Here is a 25,568-nt window from a genome sequence, read left to right as displayed (position 1 = left end):
TGTTCATCAAAAAATTGTAGCACAATAAGTGGTTGTCAAAATACTGTGGTTTAAATACTCTGTTTTAGTGTATAGAAACCAATGCAGCTGCTTTATTACTAGTTATCGAGGAAACACACTGCTAGTACTACTCTGAGGGCAAATGGAGAGTTCCCATAGAGGCGTAAGTGCTGAAGGACACATTTTGGACGTGTGTGGGTACATTACAGTATAGTAGTGTACACTGGGTGGGTTACAGTTCCCCAGGCATTGTCCTGCAGCAGTAATAGTTCTCCAGATCTCCTGATGTTGTGTCCTAGTTTTCCAATGTGCAGAACGTCCAGGTCTCCAGTCCACCACCATTATGGAAGCAGTTCAACATTTAGCAAAACCGTTTTATAGGAGTCACTTGTCAAATGTGGTTGTCTACATTTAGCAGCAAAATACAAACGTGTGGAAATAAATAATACATTCGAGACAAAGTTCTCATTAGAGAAGGAGGTGGGAGTTCCGGCAATTCTGCCACCAATATCACTTAACTATAGAGAAAGAGAGCGATCCAACAATGCACCACACTTGGAAGTATTTGTGCAACCAGTGCAAAATCATTACTCGCATCATTTCCCCATATATCCCACCGTAGTCACTGAAGACAAGTTATAAACTGTAGACAATGAAAATAAGACTACGCTACAACTAAAACATCAGAATTCCCTTATAGCCCACCCTGAAAAACATACTCCAAACATCAGTCTGTTTCCATGGGCTTCAATCCAGTTTTCCTTTTTTTTCCTGAGCGACAGATCTCTATGATGGGACAGCTAGTCCCCACTCCCCCCAGTCCCCTCATGCATGGAAGAGTGCTGTTATGCATTGAGAACGTTGGCTACGTCTGTGAAGACCAGGCGACTGGGCCTCTGCGTCATCCCCTGGGAGGTCGTGAGAGTCTACAGGAGGTGGGGTGGGGGCAAAACGGTATAACTGTGAGACATGAGACACCATATTACTTTGTACTGCCATGGTCATAAGCAGTCATATCAACTGTTTTGTATTAATATTTTGTAACCAATGAATAATGAATCTGCCCCTGCTATGACTGCTTATTACATCTGTTTTAGTGATGAAGCGTTAGGAACAAAGAAAGGGGTGGAAAAGTGAATCGATTACTTTATATATATATATATATATATATATACACTTACAGTTCCAGTCAAAAGTTTCGACACACCTACTCATTCAAGGGTTTTTCTTTATTTGTACTATTTTCTAAATTGTAGAGTAATAGTGAAGACATCACAACTATGAAATAGTAGAAAAGTGTTATACAAATCAAAATATATTTTATATCTTAGATTCTTCAAAGTAGCCACCCTTTGCCTTGATGACAGCTTTGCACACTCTTGGCATTCTCTCAACCAGCTTCATGAGGTAGTCACCTGGAATGCATTTCAATTAACAAGGTGTGCCTTGTTAAAAGATAATTTGTGGAATTTCTTTACTTAATGTGTTTGAGCCAATCAGTTGTGTTGTGACAAGGTAGAGGTGTGGTATACAGAAGATAGCCCTATTTGGTAAAATACCAAGTCCATATTATGGCAAGAACAGCTCAAATAAGCAAAGAGAAATTACAGTCCATCATTACTTTAAGACATGAAGGTCAGTCAATCTGGAAGATTGCAAGAACTTTGAAAGTTTCTTCAAGTGCAGTCGCAAAAACCATCAAGCGCTATGATGAAACTGACTTTCATGAGGATCGCCACAGGAAAGGAAGACCCAGAGTTCATTAGAGTTACCAGCCTCAGAAATTGCAGCCCAAATAAATGATTCACAGATTTCAAGTAACAGACACATCTCAACATCAACAGTTCAGAGGAGACTGCGTGGCCTTCATGGTTGAATTGCTGCAAAGAAACCACTACTAAAGGACACCAATAATAAGAAGAGACTTACTTGGGCCGAGAAACACGAGCAATGGACATTAGACCGGTGGAAATCTGTCCTTTGGTCTGATGAGTCGAAATGTGAGATTTTTGGTTCCAACCGCCGGATATAATATAATATAACTGTAGATCAGTGAACAATAGATCGCTGCAGGTGATTCAAGATGAGTCTGAACATAATGGAACCGTTAAGACTTCTGTGTATCATCGTAGATCTACGGTAGATTATCAGTATCATTGAACATGGGAGTGCAGCTGCAGCACTGCTTCAGGCTTGTAGTGTATATAGTACCTTGTTATTGGATTCTGTGAGGTTGCTGTCCCGATTGTGGTCCAGTAGTTCCTGTTCCAGGTCATCCTGTTCCTCTGCCGGGTCAAAATTATACATGGGCATCAGCTGGTGCCTCAGCTTCTCCAGTCTGGGCGGTGAACACAGGGCAGAGGGCAGAGGGGAAACGAAAGGGTTAGAAAAATGTATCTCGTATTGAAACTTTTAATGAAATGTGAGAAACACACATTACTGACAGTTCTCTCAATGCTATGATTATTTGAATATGCATGAAGGACAGCCCTCCCTTTCACAAATCCGACTGATAACTTGAACTCTTATAATTAACTACTTTGCAATTCAAGTCAATGTCCTCACCTCTTCCGTTTCCTGATATACAACATCTGGGATGGGAGACATGGTGGGGCACAGGGAGACACATTGTTAATTAGATAAAAGGGGGAAAAGCGACTCGTTCATACTGCACACTGTCATGACAAACAGACATATTTTGTGGGCATGGAAACTAGGTAGTGACTAAAGCGATTGCTTTCTTACCATGACCAATGCCAGGCCAATTACAGTGATGATGCCAAAGGGCACCAGCACCATGCCCATCCCCGAGCCTTCTAACGCCACCTCTGGCAGCTTGGTGGCGTTGTAGCTTGTCTCGTTGGTTGTTGTTATAGTAATGGTACTGGTCATGAGTGTTGTTCTGGATGCGGTGACATTGTCCCGTTCCATCCTTGCGTCCGTGGTAACGGCGAGGAGGGAGGTCATGGAGGTGGGGGTCATGCTGGAGACAGTGGAGAGAAAGCTAGCGGTGGTTTTGGCCATGGTCGAATCCATGGTTTCAGCTGAGATGAAACAACCGAGGAATGTAGAGAGTTGTCTTGTTGTGTTCCACTGCAGTGGGTGTCTCAATGTGTCTCTTTTCTGTATCTCAGTCACCCATGTGTGTCACAACAGCCACAGGTTGTCTCTCTCTGGACTGAGGTCTGCTGAAGCTTTGGGAATGCATTGAGCACACCAGAACACACTCTACGGGCAGAACCTGAAACAGATCATTTTACACCGTCAGATCGGAAAACAAACAAACATATTATGCACACTACAATAGCATATCATATGGCTCTGGTTTGGTTGGAGGTTGGTTTTGGGTGTGCATGTGTGTGTGTGTGCGTGTGTGTATGACAGGCCACAAACATCCTTCCTTCCGCAAACGGTTTGGAAAGAGTGGGAAGAGGTTTAGGTGGGTAGCATGTTTGAGGTCTGAGAGACACATATGTCAAACAGGAGGGGATTTTCATTCTGATTATATAAATAAAGGCAAAGCCTCTGGTCACCTGCTGAAATTAGTCAGGTGTGTATCTTGATCTAAAATGACGAAACAAACTGCCACCAAGATGCATCATCCATAAATACTAAACTAAATGCAAAATAATCTTGTCTGTTTGTCACAGTGCTCATGACATGACTAGAATTTCGCTACGTAAAAGTATGTGTTTGTAGAAGTAGGTAAAAGTATATACGTCCCCACCCCCGATTCCATCAGATTGAACCCCATAACAACCCCCGTTGTGCCGACAGGGCAGCAGGTAGTGTTGTGGGCAGGATGTGGGCACCAGAAGCAGAGGAAAAGGTGTCAGAACAAAGCAGATACAATACAGAGGAAAACAAACCCCCAGACATGGATCTATATAGACTTTATAAAGGGTTTGTAAAGGCTTCATTAAGCCTTCATAAGATATAATTAGAGGGTCAATGTATTGAAATGCTGAATTATGCCATGTATATTGTTGGCCAATAGTATGGCAGACATGCGACACCCTACTATAGTGTCACACAAACCGTGAAAACAAAGACACATGAGCCATCCCGGGTCCCGCCCCCCTCAGAATGCAGCCTGCCTGCATGCCTGTCTGTTCACCTAATGAGGAACATGTGCAGTGCAAGCTCTCAACCAATCAAAACCAAGAGCAAGTCTCAGCCTTTGTCACTGTCCAATTAGAGATCAAATACAGTACAAAGACAGTCAACATAAAATGTCCATAATATAACATGTTTATCTCTTATTGTCTTATTCACACCATGGAATGTTGTTGCACAGTGATCATTCCTCTGTAAGCCAATGAGTATAAATAAATAAAGGCGTTTAATCCTGCCAACGTGACATGCAAGCTCTTGCCTTAAATGCCCTCCCAGATTAGTGGTATATGTTATGTACAGTACCTACCTTTCGTCGATGTGGTAGGAGAAGTACTATTAAGAAAAAGGAGCCGTAGGAGGCAACAAGATAGAGGAGGCGTAATATCTTAGGGAGAAGGAACGTGTCCCCCTCTCTACACCTCCTCCTCTTCTGCTTCTCCCTGCTCCTCAGCAGTAACGCAGGCAGCTGCTCCACTGACTGAGGGGCTGTTTACATGGAAAACACACTCATTCTCACCGCTGCTCCACTCCATACAAAGCAACCCAACCCCTGGCTGCTTCCAAAGGATTCCCTGTCTATCTCTCCTTGCTTCCTTAGACCTGTTCCCCTATCTTGCCCCTTGTTGTGTTTCATCAACAGGAGAAGCTCCAGGGATTCTGCAACCATAGCCCTGTGATCCAAAGCCCCCATCCCTCCTGTGATAGGTCGGATGGGGTGTAAGCGGCAGCTGCCGTTGGCTCCCTGAGCTGTCCATCTGGCTTTAGGGATGAAAATGGGATTTATTGGTTGGGCAGACCAGATGCTATCAGGCAGAGGGGGTGGCTGGCCTGGGGAACTTAACCCTTTGATGGATATCCTCTAAAAAGGCAAGGGACTGGAGATTCTCAGTGAGGCCAAGGTGCTTTCACTCAAGCTCTTTTCATTCATATAGTACCTTAAGGTTGTTCAGATGTTTTGTTGTTGTCATTTTAAGAAATCATACATATGAATGACTATATTTACATCAGAAGTCAATCAGTCAGCATACAAGGTAGTAATAGCCACATCTTTATATGAATTAAAATATAAACATCTGCATACTTGAGGACCAAGAGTGAAAGCAATTGTCTTGTTTTATCAACATGCGTGATCAAAACAGGTGAAGCATGATGTTCATAACAGTAACCTACACGGTCAACCCTGACCAATATAATGTTTCCTATTCATGTTTGCCTTCTTTGATTCATTTAGCACATCTTGAAGGAGCCTCCAGTCATCATGGTCACACATTCTGGGAAGAAAATGTTACGCTTTTAATGGTAAAAAGGTTATTTGTTCAAACCTATCCAGGTTATTCTAAGCAAGATAAAATTCAAAAGAGACTAGTCTACTCTTACCTTCATAATCGAAGCTTCCATCCCCATCTTTATCTGCCTCCATCATTTGCTCTGCCTTTAACTCATTCAGTGGTGCTCCTACATTCATCAACACATACCTGCAAATAGAGGTGGTTTGTTACTGATTCTAAAAGTTATTTAAGTACATATTGGGGAAGAACAGTCTGCAAAAAGGTATCTGAACTGGAATCAAGCCATAGTTGCTGTAGGTATTGTTAGGTTTACTTCAGGGTATTCCACTCAATATATCCCTCGGCCTCTTTCTCAAACACCTTGAAAGCAGCTCGTAGCATAGCATGTTGGCCCCTCGCGCTTTCATGAACCAATGCCATCAAACCCAGGAAGCTCTCACTGTTAAAAGTACCTTTGCCTGTGATGACAAAAAAACAGGTGATAAGGGGAGATATTACCACTGGCTATATATAGCTGTGTATAGGAAACCAAATGAGAATTTGACAGCCTTAGTTATACAATTTCTTTGGATGTATTTTGAATAAATAAAAATAAAGAAGAAAGTTAAGGATGTCTTTAACGTTGTTAGTGGAATCAATATTTATTCGTACTGGGTGGTTGGTATTTATTGGTGGTAAGACAGAGATAAACTAAATGCCTAGACCTGAGTACTAGTATTTCACAAGTGAATCCCAGTGAAACACTGACATCTAGTGATGACAGAGAAATCCTACATGTCATGTTACGGTACAATGGTTTTGATTTCTGTCTCTCATACTAAAATGAATCTTCACAGAAAAAGTGAATCACTCATCTGTGTGAGAAGAACAGCACCATTTGATAAAATTTCATACAAAATTTGACAGTGGGACAGTGAAGTGTGTAGCATTGACGACTTTTTTTCGTCGGCTATAAAAGTTATAAAAGTTTGTCGGCTATTCACCCAAAAAAAGGGTGAATAAGAATAACCTTTGATAGAACTGAGTAAAGTTCAATCATCCAAATATGTTATGTCATGTAGGCCTGTAAATAACGCACTCAGATTAAGAAGTACAAAGAAAGTACCTAACTACTAAATGGTTACGCTCATGCCCAAGGCCAAGGGTCAGTTTTAAAGAAAATGTAAATAGAGGTGTAATATGTATAAAATATGAGCCCATGTTGACAAATTGTAGAATCCTACAAATTATAGAAAATAGATGAATTCTTCCAAAAGGTTACTCACCATTTTGTTTGGTGCTAGAAAAATTGACAGGAGATGTACACCGACACTGTCACGCCCTGACCTTAGAGAGACGTTTTTATTTCTGTATTTGGTTAGGTCAGGGTGTGATTTGGGGTGGGCATTCTATGTTGTCTATTTCTTTGTTTTTGGCCGAGTATGGTTCCCAATCAGAGGCAGCTGTCTATCGTTGTCTCTGATTGGGGATCATACTTAGGCAGCCCTTTTTCCCACTTTCTGTTGTGGGATCTTGTCTTTGTTTGTTGTATGGGTTGCACTCCTAAGCTTTTTGTTCGTTGAGTTGTTTATTGTTTTTTTGGTGGAACATTTTATTAAAGAAAATGTACGCCTACCACGCTGCACCTTGGTCTTCATTTAACGACGGACGTTACAGACACGATTCATAGTGAGACTAAATCTACCTTTTTTTATTACTCAAGAACCTCTGTTACCCTTTCCCCTGGGTTAGTTATACAAGGAGACCTTTTATGGTACTGTATATAGGGGATGGGTTTACACTTTTTCCAAGAGATATCTATTCTGTACTTGCTGGAACTACAGTGCCATGAGACTAACAGGTATACATCTGTTAAATATGACTGATTTCTGGCATGTCATTTGTCAATATAAATCCTTTTGATAATAAAAATGTAACATAAATATGATTAGTATATAGCGCATTTGGTAAGTATTCAGACCCCTTGACGTTTTCCACATTTTATTACGTTACAGCCTTATTCTAAAATGTATTAAATAGCCCCCCCCCCCATCAATCTACACATAATGACAAAGTAAAAACAGGTTTAAATTTATTTTATTTTATATTACATTGACATAAGTATTCAGACACTTTACTCAGGACTTTGTTGAAGCACCTTTGGCAGCGATTATAGCCTTGAGTCTTCTTCGGTATGACACTACAAGCTTGGCACACCTGTATTTGGGGAGTTTCTCCCATTCTTCTCTGCATATTCTCTCAAAGTTGGATGGGGAGCGTCGCTGCACAGCTATTTTCAGGTCTCTCCAGAGATGTTCGATCAGGTTCAAGTCTGGCCTCTGGCTGGTCCACTCAAGGACATTCAGAGACTTGTCCCAAAGCCACTCCTGTGTTATCTTGGCTGTGTGCTTAGGGTCGTTGTCCTGTTGGAAGGGGAACCTTCTCCACAATCTGAGGTCCTGCGCACTCTGGAGCAAGTTTTTATCAAGGATCTCTCTGTACTTGTGAGAGTCCTTAGGTGCCTTTTGGCAAACTCCAAGTGGGCTGTCATGTGCCTTTTACTGAGGAGTGGCTGCCATCTGGCCACTCTACCATAAAGGCCTGATTTGTGGAGTGCTGCAGAGATGGTTGGCCTTCTGGAAGGTTCTCCAATGTCCACAGAGAAACTCTGGAGCTCTGTCAGAGTCACCATCGGGTTCTTGGTCACCTCCCTGACCAAGGCTCTTCTCCCCCGATTAGTTTGGCCGGGCGGCCAGCTCTAGGAAGTGTCTTGGTGGTTCCAAACTTCTTCCATTTATGAATGACGGAGACCACTGTGTTCTTGGGGACCTTCAATGCTGCAGACATTTTTTGCTACCCTTCCCCAGATCTGTGTCTCGACAAAATCTCCTGACAATTCCTTCGACCTCATGGCTTGGTTTTTGCTCCAATCAAGTTGTAGAAACATCTCGAAGATGATCAATCAGGATACACCTGAACTCAATTTCGAGCCTTATAGCAAAGGGTCTGAATACTTTCCCCCCCAAAAAAATTCTAAAAACCTTTTTCGCTTTGTAATTATGGGGTATTGTGTGTAGATTGATGAGGAAAAATATGTTTTTATCAATTTTAGAATAAGGCTGTATCGTAAAAATAATTGTAAAAAGTCAAGGTGTCTGAATACTTTCTGAATGCACTGTATCTAAATATGTTGTTAACCGTTGGTTTACACAGTGACATCAACTGCTCCGAGACTGAGATGCTCTGAGACCTTTTCCTCTCACGAGCTTTCTTTTCAGCAGGTGCTTTGCAGTCCCGAGTGAATCTCTTTAGTACAACCTTAGAGCCAAAGGTTACTTCTAATAGCGCAGAGGAGTTCAATTCAACGAAAGAAGCTCCATAGGGAACATTTAGAAAATGCTACCAGTACATGGTGGATTCACAGTCATCTCCAGTAAGAAAAAGCCTTAGGCTCATGGATCCTTTGTTCAGAACAGATGTTTCTGCCTTGGTTTTATTTTAGCAACAGATTTTAGATGTGAAAAAGAGCGTACGTTTTTTTTACGGGTCTAGAACACTTTTTAAAATATATAAATACCCAGCAGATACACAAACACTGTCCAAAACTAATTATGGGTAGGAGATCTGTTCATAAGTAACCTTGCACGAGCCTGTCTCTGTAGTGTGAGGCAGCTTGATGTACAAGTACAGCCCCTAGACAGGACGCTAGTTTATTGCAGTGCCTTACACTCAATCTATCTCCTTAATGCCAAACAGAAACACATCAGGTCCCATTTTTAGTATGACTCGGCAAGGGATCGAACTCCCAACCTTCCAATCTCAGGGAGGTCAGTCTAACCACAAGGCCACATATTAGTTACCCCAAAATCTTTGCCATTCTTCACAAATGCCCCCACCCACCCAAACTGGTGCAACCAACTTGATCCTTATATTTGTTTGAGTCAAAACATAATTTCCTGTAAAATACTTATATGTAGCTGTAGTATAGAATATCATTTTATGAACTACTGTAAACACATAATATACCAAGATGAATGATCAATTTATTGGACAATTATTTTGGTATTTTGCATTGATTACTAGGCCTACTGTATTTTTTCTAAACGAATGGCCAAATTCATTTTGTGCGTGTGCGAGCGCTGCTGCAGAGCGTGGGGTTTCCCATAGCTGATTGCAGGGTTACCGCGCCCATTTTCGCTGTTCGGTGGCCGGGTGAAGAAGAGAGTGACTACTGAGAAAGGGCGGCTAAACAGACTGGTGTCATAGACTAAGAGGAAGTGGCTTCTAAATGAAATATAAATCGGGCAAAGACATTAGTGGAAACCGATTATTGAGACTACAGTTGCAAATACAGGCAGTCTGTCTCCCGTCATCAGCAGGGAGTGGAGTGATTGTTTTCCCGGGTGCAGGTTGGTCCAGGTTGTTGAAAAAAAACTCGGACTGGGATTTGCAAACTAGCGGTTCACGGGCGTTAGTTGATGCGTGGATTGGAGGTATACACCGTTAGCTACCATTTCCAGTCAATGCCAAATAAAAAAAAGCCAACGCCAACCGAGAAAAAGGTAAGGGATGGTGAAATGTTGCACATTTGCAATTCAAACATACAATAGTGGGATTATTGGTCGATGTGTTAGATTAGCTAACTGCCCGGTGGTGGGGTCGTTGGCTAACGCGCGTTCGTTTAGCCGAGAGAGCTTGTTTTCCAGTTGACAGTGCTAACTAGTTATACCGTTAGCAATGTAACGTTACAGTATGTGTTTAGCTACACAGACTGTACAGTAGCCTACCTATATTTTACAGCTTGAGTTCTTTGCAGGGACGGGTTGGACCCTGACAAATTCATGAGAAACTGACTTGGTAGCTAACTAACGTTACTGACAGCAAACACTTGAACCAGTTAACGTTAGTTTGCTAATTTAGCTAGCCTAGGTACACAGTTAGCTACACCTGTATCGAGCTACAACAATGTTGCCCAGATAGCTTAATTTCCATTCAACATATTAGTCGTGCTTCGTTATCCCTAAAATGAACTTAAACTACATTATTTAACGTAGTTACTTGTTAGCCGGCTAACATTTTTGAGATGGACGACCATGGCCTAACTCCAGGCACTAGGTAGCTAACGTTAATTTGGAATCTGAGTGTTAATTAGTCAGGCTAGCTTGGTTCCCGATAATGTTTATGGTCTGTGTTCAAATAAATTGAGGCATTGTTAAATATGCGCTTTTGGTGAAGTATGACCACTTTTTCGACATTGCATTTGATTTGGCAACCCACACAGAACGTTAACGTCAGCTAGCTATACAGTTAACTAACGTTAGCAAGACTAACGACGTTAGCTAGCGAACGTTAGATGGCATTTATAACACTAGTTGCAGGTTGACTAAATCAATTTGTGCAATTTATCCCCCACCTTAACTGTAGCACAATTGCTTTCGTTGGCTTTTGTGCTGTACATTTTAATCACATTAAATGGCTACTGCTGGCTTTAACGACACAGCTGTACTAGCTAACAAGGTAATTGGATTTTATTGGCCAGCAACACTCGCTAACTCCTTTTAGGTGCTGGAGTAACAAGTCCAACACGGGGGCGACAGGAATGCTGAAACCGTATTCTGTATTACATTTTGTTGGCTCTTTTCTGTTTGATTCTTGTCTGCCCCCTCTTTCTGATAATCCACCGCGCACCCTGCTGAAAACGTCCCTTGTCTGATATACTGTAGCTAGCTAACGTTAGTTGGCTAGTGAAGTGTGTGCTAACGTGAGTAGTGTTGAGGTCACTGCTGTTGAACAGGGTTGTTTGGTTAAACTGTACATTCAGGTAATATTGTAAATCCAGATCTACATCTCGGTGCCTGTTCACATGTTGCATTAAATAGTGAGATTGCACATTATTTTCAAATGTAACATAAAATGAAACTGAATCCATCTTCATTGGTAGTAGTTAGCTAGATTTGATTCGTCAACCCTAGTAGGCCTACAAGCGGCAGCGAACAAGATGGCGTTTGCTGCCTCACAGGTTTCCATTGATGCAAGACATTAGTATGCCATCGGTTGAGGTGGTCAGTGTAACTGTAGTGGTAGCTACCCGAACCTTTTTTACAAACTTCGAATCCAGCTAAAAATAATAATTCAATGTGAATTACATAAGAAATCTGGAAGTATACAGTGGAACCAAACCCATGTTTGAGAAGAGCAGTTCTTGCATTTGCAACATTGTATCAACAAAGAGTAGTAGTTGTTCAAACAAATATGGTAACCTCATCTGATTAACAGAGAGTACTTCATCGGGTTATTTTCAGGTGACATTCAAAATGGATGCAAATTGTGCTCTTGCGATGCAAGCAAATATTCTATATATTTTTTTTTACATTGGATAAAAGGAGATACACAGAGCTACAAAATGGTATATCATACACTGCATTTGAGGAACAATGGGAAAGTACTTCTGCTTTGAAAGTTGATAAAGGTGTAGTCTCACCTTTAAGAAAATGGCCTTTGAATGGTTTGATACCTACACCACGTCAGCATTGTTCACACCCTCTTAAGCTTTAGCCCCACCCATCCTTTAAGGGTTGAGCCAAGCATTCTGTCCTAACAACAACAGTCAAGCACCCAAGCTAACTGGTTAATGTCAGAGTAGCTTGCTAGCTACTTCCAGACACACGAGAGAACAGCTCACTGACCATTTTACTCACACTAGTAAAATGCCACTTTTATATGTTTACATACCCTAATTACTCATCTCATATGTATATACTGTACTCTATACCATCTACTGCATCTTGCCATCTTGATGTAATGTATCACTAGCCACTTTAAACAATGCCACTTCTATATGTTTACATACCCTACATTACTCATCTCATATGTATATACTGTACTCTATACCATCCACTGCATCTTGCCTATGCCGTTCTATACCATCACTCATTCATATATTTTTTTATGTACATATTCTTATTCATTCCTTTACACTTGTGTGTTCATTCCTTTACACTTGTGTGTAAGGTAGTTGTGGAATTGTTAGGTTAGATTACTCGTTGGTTATTACTGCATTGTCGGAAGTAGAAGCGCAAGCATTTCGCTACACTTGCATTAACATCTGCTAACAATGTGTATGTGACAAATAAAATTTGATTTGATTTGGTTGGGCTGTTTTTATGTTATCCAGGGTGTTGGTGACTGCAACTGTGCTGCTGGCAACAATTTACGCTTTTTTGCCCATGTTTACTGACACCGGCCATATTCAACAGGTGTTGAGCATTCATAAATTTGTCAGTTATTCTGCGCTCTGGTACACTCAGATGAGAGTGCTCTGAAATCGGAGTAGATAGCCAGAGTGAATTTACTAGCTACGTCTATCAACAGTTGTCGCAGTGACAATCTATTGAAATGGATACTTGCTTCGTTTGAAGATGTAATCCGGAGACCGAGGTTTTCCATCTCCTTAGCTATCATACTCTAATTCCACTGATTTCAAAACTTGGTCCTCCAGAAAGTGGAGCGCAACACTTATGCAGTTCTACTAAGTGATATATATTTTTTTAAACAGTGTTAGACAGGATTACCTACACATACTGACTAGCTCAAATAGACAAGTGTGCTACATGGCAGACTCATCTGAACTCATGTCCAGCCCACTCATCTCAGCCAATCATGGCTAGCGGGAAGGTTTCTGGATTTTTCTGTGGCTAAACCAACTAGGCTCGTAATTTAACAATTGTATTCCCTGTGCAGTCAAATGACATCAGAACAGGAGTGTTCCATGATCAACATTTGCACTAAAAGCTAGCTGTTAGGCAGGTTTTCAATTGCCACTGATGGTCTTGTGAATGTGCATGAATTGTCTGCAATGCCAGGGTAAACTTTACTGCAGGGTGTTTTTTTTCTGTGATACACCCAATTACATGTATTTAATCCAGATCATAATTGTTGCATGACAGAAGGTATGAATTAAAACCCCACCACCCTTATCCCAGATGTGTGTTTTAAGCATTAGTTAATTTTGATAAAAGGACAACCTCGATAACAATCTTGTAAGTATGTTGTGTGGAAGAGACTAATCATACATGCTTTTTTTTCTGAGTGGAAAACAGATTTCTGACCCCGGTGTTTTTTCCAGCTGTTTTGTTAGTGGGCATAGATGGGATTAAATATTTACTGTCTGATGGTTTGAGCTTTTAGGATTACAGGCTTGGTCAGTGATAGTGCTGTTTATGGTCTTTTCTATGATCCAGCTTTAGCCATATGACATTTGTTGCACTGATATTAGAGTATCAAGCTTTCTACAACACATAGGCCTACGTTTGTGGTCTTTTTAGTGCTTTATTATGCAATTACTTGAACATTTTTACATGATAAAAGGCAGCTCAATCTTTAACTAGAGATATAAAATACTGTAAAACTATTTGGTGGAATGTGCTTTGTGGCTGCCCGATCTGGCAAGAAAAATGTTGTTTTGATGACAACATTAATTTGCTTTGATTCTAGTGTTCCATTTTGTACATGTGTTTGCAAGGCACAACAAAAAAGAAACCAAGCCAAGCTCCTCATTGTTCTTCTACCTAAATTCCATTTTCCCTCTGTCTCATTCATTCAATTGCGTTCGGACCGCTCCCTCCACACACACGTGCTGAGTGCACGCAAGCTCTGGTTAAGCCTACAGGAACAAATGCCTATAAAAACCTACAGTGCATTTGGAAAGTATTCAGACCCCCTTTTCCACATTTTGTTACGTTACAGCCTTGTTCTAAAATTGATAAAATTGTTTTTCCTCTTCAATCTACACACTACACCACAATGACAAGGCAAAACGTTTTTTGTTTTTTTTGTTTGAGAAATTATAAATAAATAAACAGAAACCTTATGTAAATAAGTCTTCAGACCCTTTGCTATGAGACTCGAAATTGAGCTCAGGTGCATCCTGTTTCCATTGATCATCCTTGATGTTTCTACAACTTGATTGGAGTATATAACGTCCCACAGTTGACAGTACGTTTCAGAGCAAAAACCAATCCATGAGGTTGAAGGAATTGTCCGTAGAGCTCCGAGAGAGGGTTGGGTCGAGGCACAGATCTGGGGAAGAGTGTAAAAAAAGGTCTGCAGCATTTGAAGGTCCCCAAGAACCCGGTGGCCTCCATCATTCTTAAATGGAAGAAGTTTGGAACCACCAAGACTCTTCCTAGAGCTGCCACCCGGCCTAACTGAGCAATTGGGGGAGAAAGGCCTTGGTCGGGGAGGTGACCAAGAACTTGATGGTCACAGAGTTCCTCTGTGGAGATGGTTGTCCTTCTGGAAGGTTCTCCTATCTCTGCAGCACTCCACCAATCAGGCCTTTTATGGAAGAGTGGCCAGACGGAAGCCACTCTTCAGTAAAATGGACATGACAGCCCGCTTGGAGTTTGACAAAAGGCCCCTAAAGGACTCTCAGACCATGAGAAACAAGATTATCTGGTCTGATGACACCAAGATTGAACTCTTTGGCTTGAATGCCAAGCATCACGTCTGGAGGAAACCTGGCACCATCCCTACGGTGAAGCATGGTGGTGGCAGCATCATGCTGTGGGGATGGTTTTCAGCGCCAGGGACTGGGAGACAAGTCAAGATCTAGGGAAAGGTGAACGGAGCAAAGTACAGAGATCCTTGATTTAAAACCTGCTCAGGACCTCAGACTGGGGGCGAAGAATCTAAGCACACAGCCAAGACAATGCAGGAGTGGCTTCGGGACAAGTCTCTGAATGTCCTTGAGTGGCCCAGCCAGAGCCTGGACTTGAACCCGATCAAACATCTTTGGCGAGACCTGAAAATGGCACTCCCCATCCACTCCCCATCCAACCTGGCAGAGCTTGAGAGGATCTGCAGAGAAGAATGAGAGAAACTCCACAAATACATGTGCCAAGCTTGTAGCGTCATACCCAAGAAGACTCAATGCTATAATCGCTGCCAAAGGTGCTTCAACAAAGTACTGTGTAAAGGGTCTGAATACTTATGTAAATGTGATAGTTCAGTTTTTTTTGCTTGGTCATGGGGTATAGTGTGTAGATTGAGGAAAAAAACTTTAATACATTTTAGAACAAAGCTGTAACTTAACAATGTGGGGAAAGTCAAGGGGTCAGTTCTTTCCGAATGGACTGTATGTATAACTTTGAGCTGGATTGCCTGTCTTAGACATTAGTTTGTTATTGAATTTCCATTGAGGCTGCTAGCTAAATATGCTATTACTTGCGCTAATTTTGTTAGCATTCTGGTAATGGATTTTTTTTTTTTGTGCCCACTTGTGTACTAAGCCGGTAATACTGTACATCCCGGGATGAGAAGACGTTATGTAAATCTGGATACTGCCCAACCCCAGAATACGGTGTGTATGTAAACTGACCAGGGTTCAATGACTATGTTCATATGGCAGCAGGGTAGAGTGCCAGGTAATGACAGTGAGATTCTGCTCTAAGAGGTGAATGTATTGTCTGCCTGCATGGAAACAATCACATGACAACATTTAAGGTTGAAAGAAACGTGAATTCTAGGGAGCAGAAATGCTGTGTTTGAGATTCTGTGCTCGTTTGAGTTTTTATTTTCTTGTCACAACAGTTTGGTTGTTGTTATTATGCCCAAATCCCATTGGAACCAGCAGACTCAGGCTGCCCTCAAGAGACCTCTGATCAGTCAGTAAGCCACACCTCAAGGCTATTTGCCACAACTCCCTGCTTATCATGCAGTCAGCTGACCCTGATCAGGCGCTTGAAGAAATGATGGGGGGCATAGAAACTCCTTACAGTAATGGCTTATGGACAGACTCCAAGAGCATCTGGTTCACCCACATTTCAGTTTTTTTCCCATTGTTTTCTTACCCTGAGGAAGTGCAGGGATGAAGTGTGACTGTCCTACATTTAGTCTTGAGCAGCTTCTGAATTGTGTGCCCAAATTGACTCAAAGGAACGTAAAACCAGGCTTTAACATCAAACTCAATGAATGAGATCTTTGGACAAATGCCAGTGCAGAATTGGAAGACTTTAATTACATTTTATCCCTGCCATGATTAACAGTGACATTCTATGTCCCACATTCGGATACAACAGTAATTAGTGCTTTATACTGCATTATAGGTCTAGGCCTAGTGTCTCCCTCCTGATTCATGTTAGTCACTCTTCTCATGTTAAGGTTCATTCAATGCACAATTTCTTCCTTGATGTCTCTAGGAAGGCTGTATTGGGAAGTAGTCATGGAATTAAAGGTAGACTTGGTGACATGACGTGGATACAGACAGTTAATAGCATAGTGGGATAATTTCTGCAACAACTAAGAGTGAAGCACGAGGCTCAACTTTTCCACTTTTTGGTGCCCTGGCTACGATGCTCTAACAGCGTGATGCAAACCCGCGCACATACTGTGTGAGTGACGTCTTGCATCTCGCTCATCTTTATTTGCGGTGGTCCTCGTATTGTCATATTGCTGAGTCTGCCTTTAACATAGGGCCGTGACGATACCAGTATCGCAATTTTTCTTCCCCCCGTGGCAAAAATGAAATCCCAAAGAAGATCAAAATCTGGTCATTTAAAAAACCTGCTGTATGTAAGATATTGTGTGCTATAAGCTTAGATAAATGCATGTGACTCGATGACATGATGTTTGTTTCTGACATTTGTGCTGTTTTCCTTAAGAAGTGAAATCCGCTTGGTGTTTTGTTTCCTTGCCACGATATTAACGAGTATTGCGATACTGGTATTGTACTGGCCTTTAACAGTGATACTTTTTATCAGCAAGACTAGAAGATGAATGTGCAACATTCTAGCTACATTCTAGCTAGATATGAGGGCTAGCCAATTGGAGAGGACCTTCCAGGATGAGGTGGTACGTTTTTAGAGAACATCCTCAGTCTAGCACTCAAATTCTTGGGCACCGTACTGAGTGAAATCCTGTACGTGACGTAAGGTGATGGGGTTAGCTAAGAGGAAGAACTCGAGCTAAAATGAAAGGTTTTTATTATTTGGTTTTCTGTTAAAGTAATACAACAAAATTATAGAATAATAGTCCTATTACGTATGTATGACTGCTAGGGCTGGGCAATTTTAAGTTATATCTACTGCAGTCATTTTTAAATGCCAAAACTAATTCCAGGGGTGGTTTCGTTTCGAAGCGCCAATGAACAGGCATTTTACTTGTCTGTAAAGGAATACTGCTTCTGAAGCGTGACTAACATCCATCATTAGGTGACCAGAACTGTGAATCAAATCATCTTGAGCTGCCTGTGCACAGACCATGCTCTCCTAAAAAAAGTAGTTTAACGTTTGTTAAATAACGTGACTTACCAAGACATTTAGTGGAAAGAGCACATCTTCCACCAGGAATCGACTCCTAAGACTCAGTTCTTTTGGAACGGTATAGACTGATTTAGTTTTTGTACTGCCGAGAACATGAACACTCGAGGGACTGCAAGGGGAGGCGCAGGTTGGCCACCAGGCAGACTGTCAGAACCGTGCACTTGGCCTATCTATTAGAATGCTGTGTTTTTGCAGTTTCTTGGCTTGCAATGTCTCGCAATTTCAGTAAAGACTGGCCAAACATCAATGACTAGGCTAGGATATTTTACGCTTAAACAAACCGAAGATTGAACACACACTCAGATCTTTAGCAAAGAGCAAGAGCTGGCGAGCTAGCAACATTTTGATTTTGTGAGGAGGAAAACAATTTTCTTAATGTTTAAGGGTCCCAATTTAGTTAACGTTTAAATATTCACACCCCTAGTTCTTATCTTTTTATTTTTTCATTCATTTCCAAATAGGCTAATCCAATTTTATGGTAATGTGAGGTCTAGACCTGTGTCCTGCATTACTGTTACCTTTCACAATGCAGGTGTGTGGATCATCTCTCCATTCACGGCTTGCTTTCTTTTCTCTCAAATGTTATTCAAATGTTATCTGAAATAGGGGGGAAATGTACTTATGTAATCTGATAGTCATGTTGGTGTACTAATAGTTATTTGGGAGGCTTTTTCTTGGTGCAGTATTTCCCCTATAATGAATCGGTTAGATGGTAGGTATCAGTGGCATTTATTTTATTTTACGTGTGTAATGCTCTTTTTCCGCAAAGGCTTTAGCAGTTCTTGAAAATGACCTAGGCGGCCTATGTGCTTCCTATGGCCATGTTTGTAATTACTTGACTAATAGGAAGATCTGGCGCTTTTGGCTACTATTTTGGTTAAATTGTGTGTTGAGGTTGCCCTGAAGAGTGTGATCAGATCGGCCTGTATCTATATACATGGCGTATTGATCACTTGGCAGTTGACACCATTGGTTAAACCAGTGAGCATCCAGATCATCGGCCAGTCATGTCTTAACAGGACTTGGCTAAAGTGTCTCAGGATTATGTCACTAACATTGAGATGGGACTGAGTCAGAAGCATGGTTGTGTGAGGGGTGAGGGCAGGGGGCAGGAGAGGCGTTCTAAGAGTGTATGGGCCTGCTCCAAGAGATGTACTGTAATGTAGGCTATGGGAGTGTGAGCCTGCACGAGCCAAAGAAACAGTGTCAGCACGGATGCACTTCTTCCTATGACACTATCTGTCATGTAGCCTAATGGCTACACAATAAGTTTCCCTGTGGAGGGAAAGTTGCTACTACCTTTCTGGCTGTGAGTTCTTTGAAGAGGACAATAAAGTCCATCTGCACATGTATTATGCAAATATGTGTCATTAGCCTATTCATTGAAGAGCGACACTGCTTTATGAAAGAATTTACCCTATCCTTGATGGACGGGTGATTCCATGTATCACCTTTTCTGGAAAAACGTATTTTGTAACGTCCATATATATATATCCTTGTTTGTCTGAATTGGGCCATTTCAAATGTGCTTTTACAGCACAATGAAGGGATGAGATGAATATGGTCAAAATGGTATTGACAGTTCATTACACATTTTCCAAGCCAGGCTATTTTTATTCATGATTTATCATATACTTATTGTTCGTTATTTAGTACTAGTTAGTGATGCACCGATATGACATTTTTGGTCGATATCCAATATTTTCCTTGCCAAAAAAAACAATACCGATATTTAGAATTTTAGCTGCCTTTTTTTTAAGCATTCTAGTACAGTTAAATAATTAACACACACCGATGGACGAAGCGGTCTAAGGCACTGCATCTCAGTGCAAGAGGCGTCACTACAGTTCCTGGTTCGAATCCAGGCTGTATCACATCCGGTTTTGATTGAGAGTCCCATAGGGTGGTGCACAATTGGCCCAGCGTCGTCCGAGTTTGGCCAGGGTAAGCGGTCATTGTAAAAAATAATTTGTTCTTGACTGACTTGCCTAGTTAAAGGTTACACACACCACACTGACCAAAAAGTTATTTTGTTTGCATTTACATATGTCCCCATTACCAGTAAAACATAATCAAATCCTATTTCTTTCACTTACTTGGTGTGCTGTTTCGTTGTTTCATTCTCAACGAGGATTTCTCATACTATGGAACGCTGTTTGGGTCTTTGCGTGTTAAATAACACTATTTAACGTGTCAAATAAGCTTGTTGACCAATCAGGACCTGACTATGACTGCACATCACATAATAATTTAATGCGTTCATACATTTTTATGTAGTTATAAATACGAGCGATTGTGTAATGTCTCGATACCAATACTATGATGCTGGTAAAGTTGTCTCGTGCACCTACAGTACTGGTCATAAAAAAAGCTAGCTAGCTCATGGATGCAAACAATGTTCTTCCCCAAAAACATAGCAAAACGACAATCTGTTTCAGTAGCTATAGTTAGCTAAGTGTCATCTAAAATAACCCTAATTTATGAGTTCTTATTTGGTTAATGGTGGTCGGACCCATCTATGTGAAGCTAGCCACAATAGTGGATTTTGCGGTTAGCCTTCAAAATAAGTGTCATTGACCGTGATGCAAATCAATATAAATAGTAGAATTTTACCATAATTGAATAGATCATGCTAAATGAGGTTGGAATGGGGGGGGGGGGAGATATCTTGGGTATTGAGTAGGCTGATACCGCATTTAATTGATCCCCAATCCTTAGGTAAAGATGTACAGTGCAATATGAATGTCAATACACACAATGGGCTGACCGGGGAGGTGATTTCACACAGTCCCAGTCCCGTGGTAAGACCTACAATGCTAATATTTGCTCAAACTCTTCACAGTTGTGTTCTGTGGGTGTCACCGAGTAGACTGATACCCCATTGCATTGCTTCACATTCCAACTTTTGTTTAACATTATCTAGTCTAAGGCCTCCCGGGTGGCGCAGTGGTCTAGAGCACTGCATCGCAGTGCTATGCTGCGCCACCAGAGTCTGGGTTCGCGCCCAGGCTCTGTCGCAGCCGGCCGCGACCGGGAGGTCCGTGGGGCGACGCACAATTGGCTTAGCGTCGTCCGGGTTAGGGAGGGTTTGGCCGGTAGGGATATCCTTGTCTCATCGCGCTCCAGCGACTCCTGTGGCGGGCCGGGCGCAGTGCGCGCTAACCGAGGGGGCGGGTGCACGGTGTTTCCTCCGACACATTGGTGCGGCTGGCTTCCGGGTTGGAGGCGCGCTGTGTTAAGAAGCAGTGCGGCTAGGTTGGGTTGTGCTTCGGAGGACGCATGACTTTCGACCTTCGTCTCTCCCGAGCCCGTACGGGAGTTGTAGCGATGAGACAAGATAGTAATTACTAGCGATTGGATACCACGAAAAATTGGGGAGAAAAGGGGATAAAATTTAAAAAAAAAAAAAAAAAAAAAAAAAACATTATCTAGTCTAAATATGGCATGATTCCACCAAGTGTAACCATCTGCATCACTTTCGAAGCGGTACTTTTATTTTGAAGGCAAACCACAAATTCCACTATTGTGCCTAATCCTTATTGTGGCTAGCTTCATAACACATAACCCAGTCTGGTCGAGCCTCACTAGCCAGATGAAGCTAGCTGGTTGCTTATAACGTTAGCTTTTGGCAACAGGGTTAAGTAGCTGGCTATTCATTTTCATGAACTGTAGTTCAATTTCAATAGGCAGCCTAGCTAATACTTACTCACAAGGATTCCAAAATCATTGCTAAAAAGAATGAAAATGACTGCAGTTTCTACTGGTCATTGTTTTCAGGCTGGTTGTATTGGTGCTAGCTAGGTAACGTAAAGTCGTACATCGCCTTGGTCCGTACAATTGCCCTTATTTTAGCGCCCCAAAAACGTAATACTTCCAGATCAACTGTAATGTCAATACCATTGTAAAGCACAATTTCTCCCCTTTCCAACAGAATCAATTACATGACCTAAACACTGCCCGTTTCTGTATAATTCAAGCAGGCAATGAGCCACTTCGGGTCTTTTTAAATATAGCGGGTGGGGAAGCGAAACTAATGCGTGATAGTGAGAAGGAGAGATGTGTGGGGAAAATTGCTTTTTTTCACTCGATCTGTCCAACTTATCATCTTATCGCCTCTAAAATGTAAATAAAACACTATAAAGAGTTTATATAATGTATCATTACATACCTATTTGAAGGTTTGTGTCGAATTTGAATCGGGTTTTTAGGGCGGTGCTAAAGTGGCTTTGATGATCGCATGCAATGATGATGCAAAAAATGACTAGGTATCCCCCCCCTTAACCCCGTCACTGTCCATTTCTTGTTTTTAAAGGATGAGAGAAGTGCTACACCCGCAATCTATCCAAACATATATGGAAAGTGCATCATGTACAGGTAGAGAAATGCACAGTTTTCGACTGGCTAGCTCGTGGCTCATCTCTCGTTGTCCGATCTACGTTAGGTATGTATGCTAGCCCACACACGGAGTTAACTCAATTATGAGAACATGGGTTCATGATCAAAAGGAACCATTAGCCAGCTGATTGTTTCGCTCTGGGTGCGTTCTTAAATTCAATTACCCATTTAAAGATTTTGCTACTTTTTTGTTAAAGTTGCAGCTACAATGAACCAACCCACTCCTCCCTCTAATACCGCTGGTCCATGCCAAAGACGAGCCCAAAGCCCCTTCACACTGGCAGCTAGTGGGAAGATGACTGAGGAGAGGGTGAATGAGTGCCACCTAGCTGTGACGAAGTTCATAGTGAAAGGCCTACACCCCTTTGCAACAGTGGAGTCCAAGGGCTTTAGGTAACAGTCAGTATATATTGAGTTGTATTAATCTTTAGGATCTAGTAGAATAAAAGGGTTGTATGTTAGTCCCATCACTCCACAATACACAACACAATAATTCAATAGTGATAATTCAACACATGAAAACAATCATTTTCTTACTGTAGGGAGATGAGCAAGGCACTCACCCCCAAATATACCCCTCCCTCCAGGAGTTACCTCGGTGACACATTAATTCCTACCTGGTATGGTGTAGAAAAGGCCAATGTGATCACTGAGCTGAAGGACGTGCCAAAGCTGGCCATCACATCAGACGGGTGGACCAGCCTCTGTCAGGACCACTATCTCACTGTTACAGTGCACTATACAAGCCAGGGCAGTGTAAAACAGAAGGTCCTCCACACCAGGGCAGTGTAAAACAGAAGGTCCTCCACACCAGGGCAGTGTAAAACAGAAGGTCCTCCACGCCAGGGCAGTGTAAAACAGAAGGTCCTCCACACCAGGGCAGTGTAAAACAGAAGGTCCTCCACGCCAGGGCAGTGTAAAACAGAAGGTCCTCCACACCAGGGCAGTGTAAAACAGAAGGTCCTCCACGCCAGGGCAGTGTACAACAGAAGGTCCTCCACACCAGGGCAGTGTAAAACAGAAGGTCCTCCACACCAGGGCAGTGTACAACAGAAGGTCCTCCACACCAGGGCAGTGTAAAACAGAAGGTCCTCCACACCAGGGCAGTGTAAAACAGAAGGTCCTCCACACCAGGGCAGTGTACAAATCGCAAATTGGCGAAGTAGTGGCAGAGGAGATCTGACACTGGATGAGTTTGAGATAGAGCCGAGCAGGATTGTAGCTGTGACTGTTGATAATGCTGGCAATATGGATGTTGCCATCAAGAGGCTACACATCCTAAAAATAGGATGCTTTGTGCACACATTGAATCTGGCAGCGCAGAAAATCTACAAAGTGACTTCCATTGATAAATGGGCAGCCTGAATCAGAGCAATGGTCGTGTGGTTCCAGAGATCCTCGATGTCCAAAACAGTCTTGAAGGAAAAGCAGCAGCTCCTTGGTAAGAAGCCAGTTCAATCTATTAAAGTATTATTTTGAAATTCCCACATTTAACAATTTAATTCAATATTCAAGTGTCCGGTAATGTAGTTTTTTGTTTCAGGCTTTCCGCATCACTCACTCATCCTTGATGTCAAGACCAGATGGAACTCTGTCTAATGATAGAGAGATTCATGGAGCAGTATCCAGTGATCCAAGCAGCACCCTTGGACCCACAACTGAGAAAAGCAATGACCAAGGACAACCTGGACCGTCTGAAGGACGAGGACTTCCATAAGGCTGAGGAGTTTGTCCAGCTCATGAGAATCCTCTATACATCCACACTGTGTGTGTCTTGTGAAAATAATGCCACCTGTGGACAAATCATACCCATCCTCCAAAAACTGGAAAAGCACTTCATTGTGAAGCATGAAGATACGTTTGTGGCAACCATCAAAGAGAAGGTATGGGAGAACCTCTCCGAGCGCTATCAGGATGAGGACATTCAAGCCTTCCTGCATGAGGCCACAGCAATGGACCCCAGATTTAAAGGGAGGCCGCTGAGTGACGCCACCTGGGACAGGCTGAGGAAGGCAACTGTTGAGGCCAATGTGACAGGAGCAACATCAGGGCTGTCAGAGGAGCCGGAGCAGACAGACACAGAGCAACAGGAGGAGTCTGAAGGAGAGGAAATGGAGGAGACAGTCCCTCCATTGTACAAAACAAGGAGTGCCTTGGAGGAGCTGTTCTCAGAGAACAGGGAGTTGAGGTTGACGATCCAACAGGACATCTCGTCCCTCAGCGAGCGTGTTGACCTAGAGGTCGAGCTCTACAAAGGCCATCCCCATGGCTGAAGATCCTGTGATGTGGTGGTGGAAGAAGAGAACTAACATTGCCCCTCACAAACATTGCAACAAGTTCCCTCTGTGCTCAAGCCTCCTCCACCCCTAGCGAGAGGGTATTTTCTACTGCAGGGAACACAATAATCCAGGAGAGGTCCTGGCTTCTGCCAGAGAAGGCAAATATGTTTATCTTTCTCCAGAAGAACTGCGAAGAACTGTTAGTCCTTTTGCAGCCTACCTACATTCCCCACCCGTGTTGCTCTATACCACTGTTTTCTTTTGCCGGAAAATATTGTTTATTTCATTTGTTTTACATTTCCATCACAACATAAGTCTATGATAGTGAAAACATTGCTGTTTCCTCTGCTGTAAATCTTTTTTTAACATTTATTTAACAATTCAGAAAATAAATAAATTTTTATTCTGTTAATTTGTTTCGAGTTTTTTTGTAAAAAATAACAAAGAACCATTAAGAATACCGTTAAAGTACCGGATCAATAAGCAGTATCGGTAAGAGTAGTAGTACCGTTAATCTTTACGATACCCATCCCTAGCTTTGACAGTGCTACTGATAGTAGTGGTGGCGCTTGGCTTGCACACGCAAATTCAGAACACACAACAGTCTGTAAATAGAACTGTGTTATTTGACATGTCAAATTAAAGGCTTATTAAAAGCATCAAATAGTGTTATTTGACTCTGCAGTGACGCTATTACTGTGTAACTCCGGTAGGGAAACATGCGTAGCAGTGCTCGACCAGTCGGCGAAGGCCAACATCACCCACGACCGAGAATGGTTGATTGTCAAGTGCAATGAATTCCATTATCTTGCTGTTAATGGATTTCGCCTTTGAGTTGTCTCGCTGAAATTTTCTAACTCTTTCAAATGGCTGCTCGACATGTTGACTGCTCGATCCACACAGCAGACATTGTGGGCGAGGTTAGGAATGCTGTGTTGCATGTCTGACGCAAAATATTATGTGGCGTCATTACGTAATGTACCTTTTTATATAGGTATGCACGTCAGCTTTGACATTAGTTTTGCACATCTGCGTTAAACTAGACCTCGGGCCGATACCGATGTTGGCATTTTTAGATAATATCGTCTGATTCCGATATGTTCACCGATATATCCTGTATCCATATTTAGTACCATAAATAATGTCTGAGGGATGTCAGTTGTTTTCTGTGACAGACTTTTTTCCCCCCC

General features: G+C 42.1%; 3 protein-coding genes and 1 long non-coding RNA gene across 6 annotated transcripts in view; 2 read left to right on the top strand and 2 right to left on the bottom strand.

The window, feature by feature from the left end:
• Positions 1 to 29: 29 nt before the first annotated feature.
• LOC139535492 (uncharacterized protein C3orf18 homolog) lies at positions 30 to 4,808 on the bottom strand. The gene is made up of 5 exons (XM_071334932.1): positions 4,424 to 4,808; positions 2,746 to 3,241; positions 2,566 to 2,591; positions 2,212 to 2,338; positions 30 to 926 (listed from the first exon to the last, which is right to left on the bottom strand). Exons 2-5 carry the CDS (start codon positions 3,034 to 3,036, stop codon positions 846 to 848), a joined length of 525 nt encoding a protein of 174 aa, XP_071191033.1. The 5' UTR covers positions 3,037 to 3,241; positions 4,424 to 4,808; the 3' UTR covers positions 30 to 845.
• A 343-nt stretch (positions 4,809 to 5,151) lies between these two features.
• LOC139535495 (uncharacterized) lies at positions 5,152 to 11,927 on the bottom strand. 2 transcript variants are annotated; one of them, XR_011667140.1, is made up of 3 exons: positions 11,866 to 11,927; positions 5,494 to 5,591; positions 5,152 to 5,387 (listed from the first exon to the last, which is right to left on the bottom strand). It is a non-coding gene; the product is annotated as an uncharacterized lncRNA (long non-coding RNA). The 2 variants fall into 2 exon arrangements; XR_011667141.1 differs by lacking the exon at positions 11,866 to 11,927 and having other exon boundaries at positions 5,494 to 5,692.
• The window catches only part of LOC139535489 (guanine nucleotide-binding protein G(I)/G(S)/G(T) subunit beta-1-like), a 27,066-nt gene continuing 11,034 nt past the window's right edge, over positions 9,537 to 25,568 (top strand). Inside the window, exon 1 of the mRNA XM_071334928.1 lies at positions 9,537 to 9,946. The gene's annotated coding sequence lies outside the window, so the exon portion shown is untranslated. The remainder of the gene's footprint in view (positions 9,947 to 25,568) is intronic.
• LOC139535490 (uncharacterized) lies at positions 9,956 to 25,567 on the top strand. Of its 2 annotated transcripts, none has more exons than XM_071334930.1 (2): positions 9,956 to 22,145; positions 22,297 to 25,567. In XM_071334930.1, the coding sequence occupies exon 2, from the start codon at positions 23,683 to 23,685 to the stop codon at positions 24,370 to 24,372; it is 690 nt and encodes a 229-aa protein (XP_071191031.1). In that variant the 5' UTR covers positions 9,956 to 22,145; positions 22,297 to 23,682; the 3' UTR covers positions 24,373 to 25,567. The 2 variants fall into 2 exon arrangements, with proteins under 2 accessions (XP_071191031.1, XP_071191030.1); XM_071334929.1 differs by having other exon boundaries at positions 9,956 to 23,540; positions 23,643 to 25,567.

The sequence above is a fragment of the Salvelinus alpinus genome, chromosome 12 (assembly GCF_045679555.1).
Source record: "Salvelinus alpinus chromosome 12, SLU_Salpinus.1, whole genome shotgun sequence".
Taxonomy (NCBI): domain Eukaryota; kingdom Metazoa; phylum Chordata; class Actinopteri; order Salmoniformes; family Salmonidae; genus Salvelinus; species Salvelinus alpinus.
The sequence above is the reverse complement of the archived record's forward strand: the minus strand, read 5'-3'. Positions and strand labels throughout refer to the sequence as shown.

What these genes read in the sequence shown, in the direction of transcription:
- LOC139535490 (XM_071334930.1), top strand. Translation starts at nt 23,683, where the DNA reads ATGGAACTCTGTCTAATGATAGAGAGATTCATGGAGCAGTATCCAGTG.
- LOC139535492 (XM_071334932.1), bottom strand. Translation starts at nt 3,036, where the DNA reads ATGGATTCGACCATGGCCAAAACCACCGCTAGCTTTCTCTCCACTGTC. An exon ending in TTGGCCTGGCATTGGTCATG is followed by an intron (nt 2,592 to 2,745) that starts GTAAGAAAGCAA and finishes CTCCCATCCCAG; the next exon opens with ATGTTGTATATCAGGAAACG. An exon ending in TCACAGAATCCAATAACAAG is followed by an intron (nt 927 to 2,211) that starts GTACTATATACA and finishes CACCTCCTGTAG; the next exon opens with ACTCTCACGACCTCCCAGGG.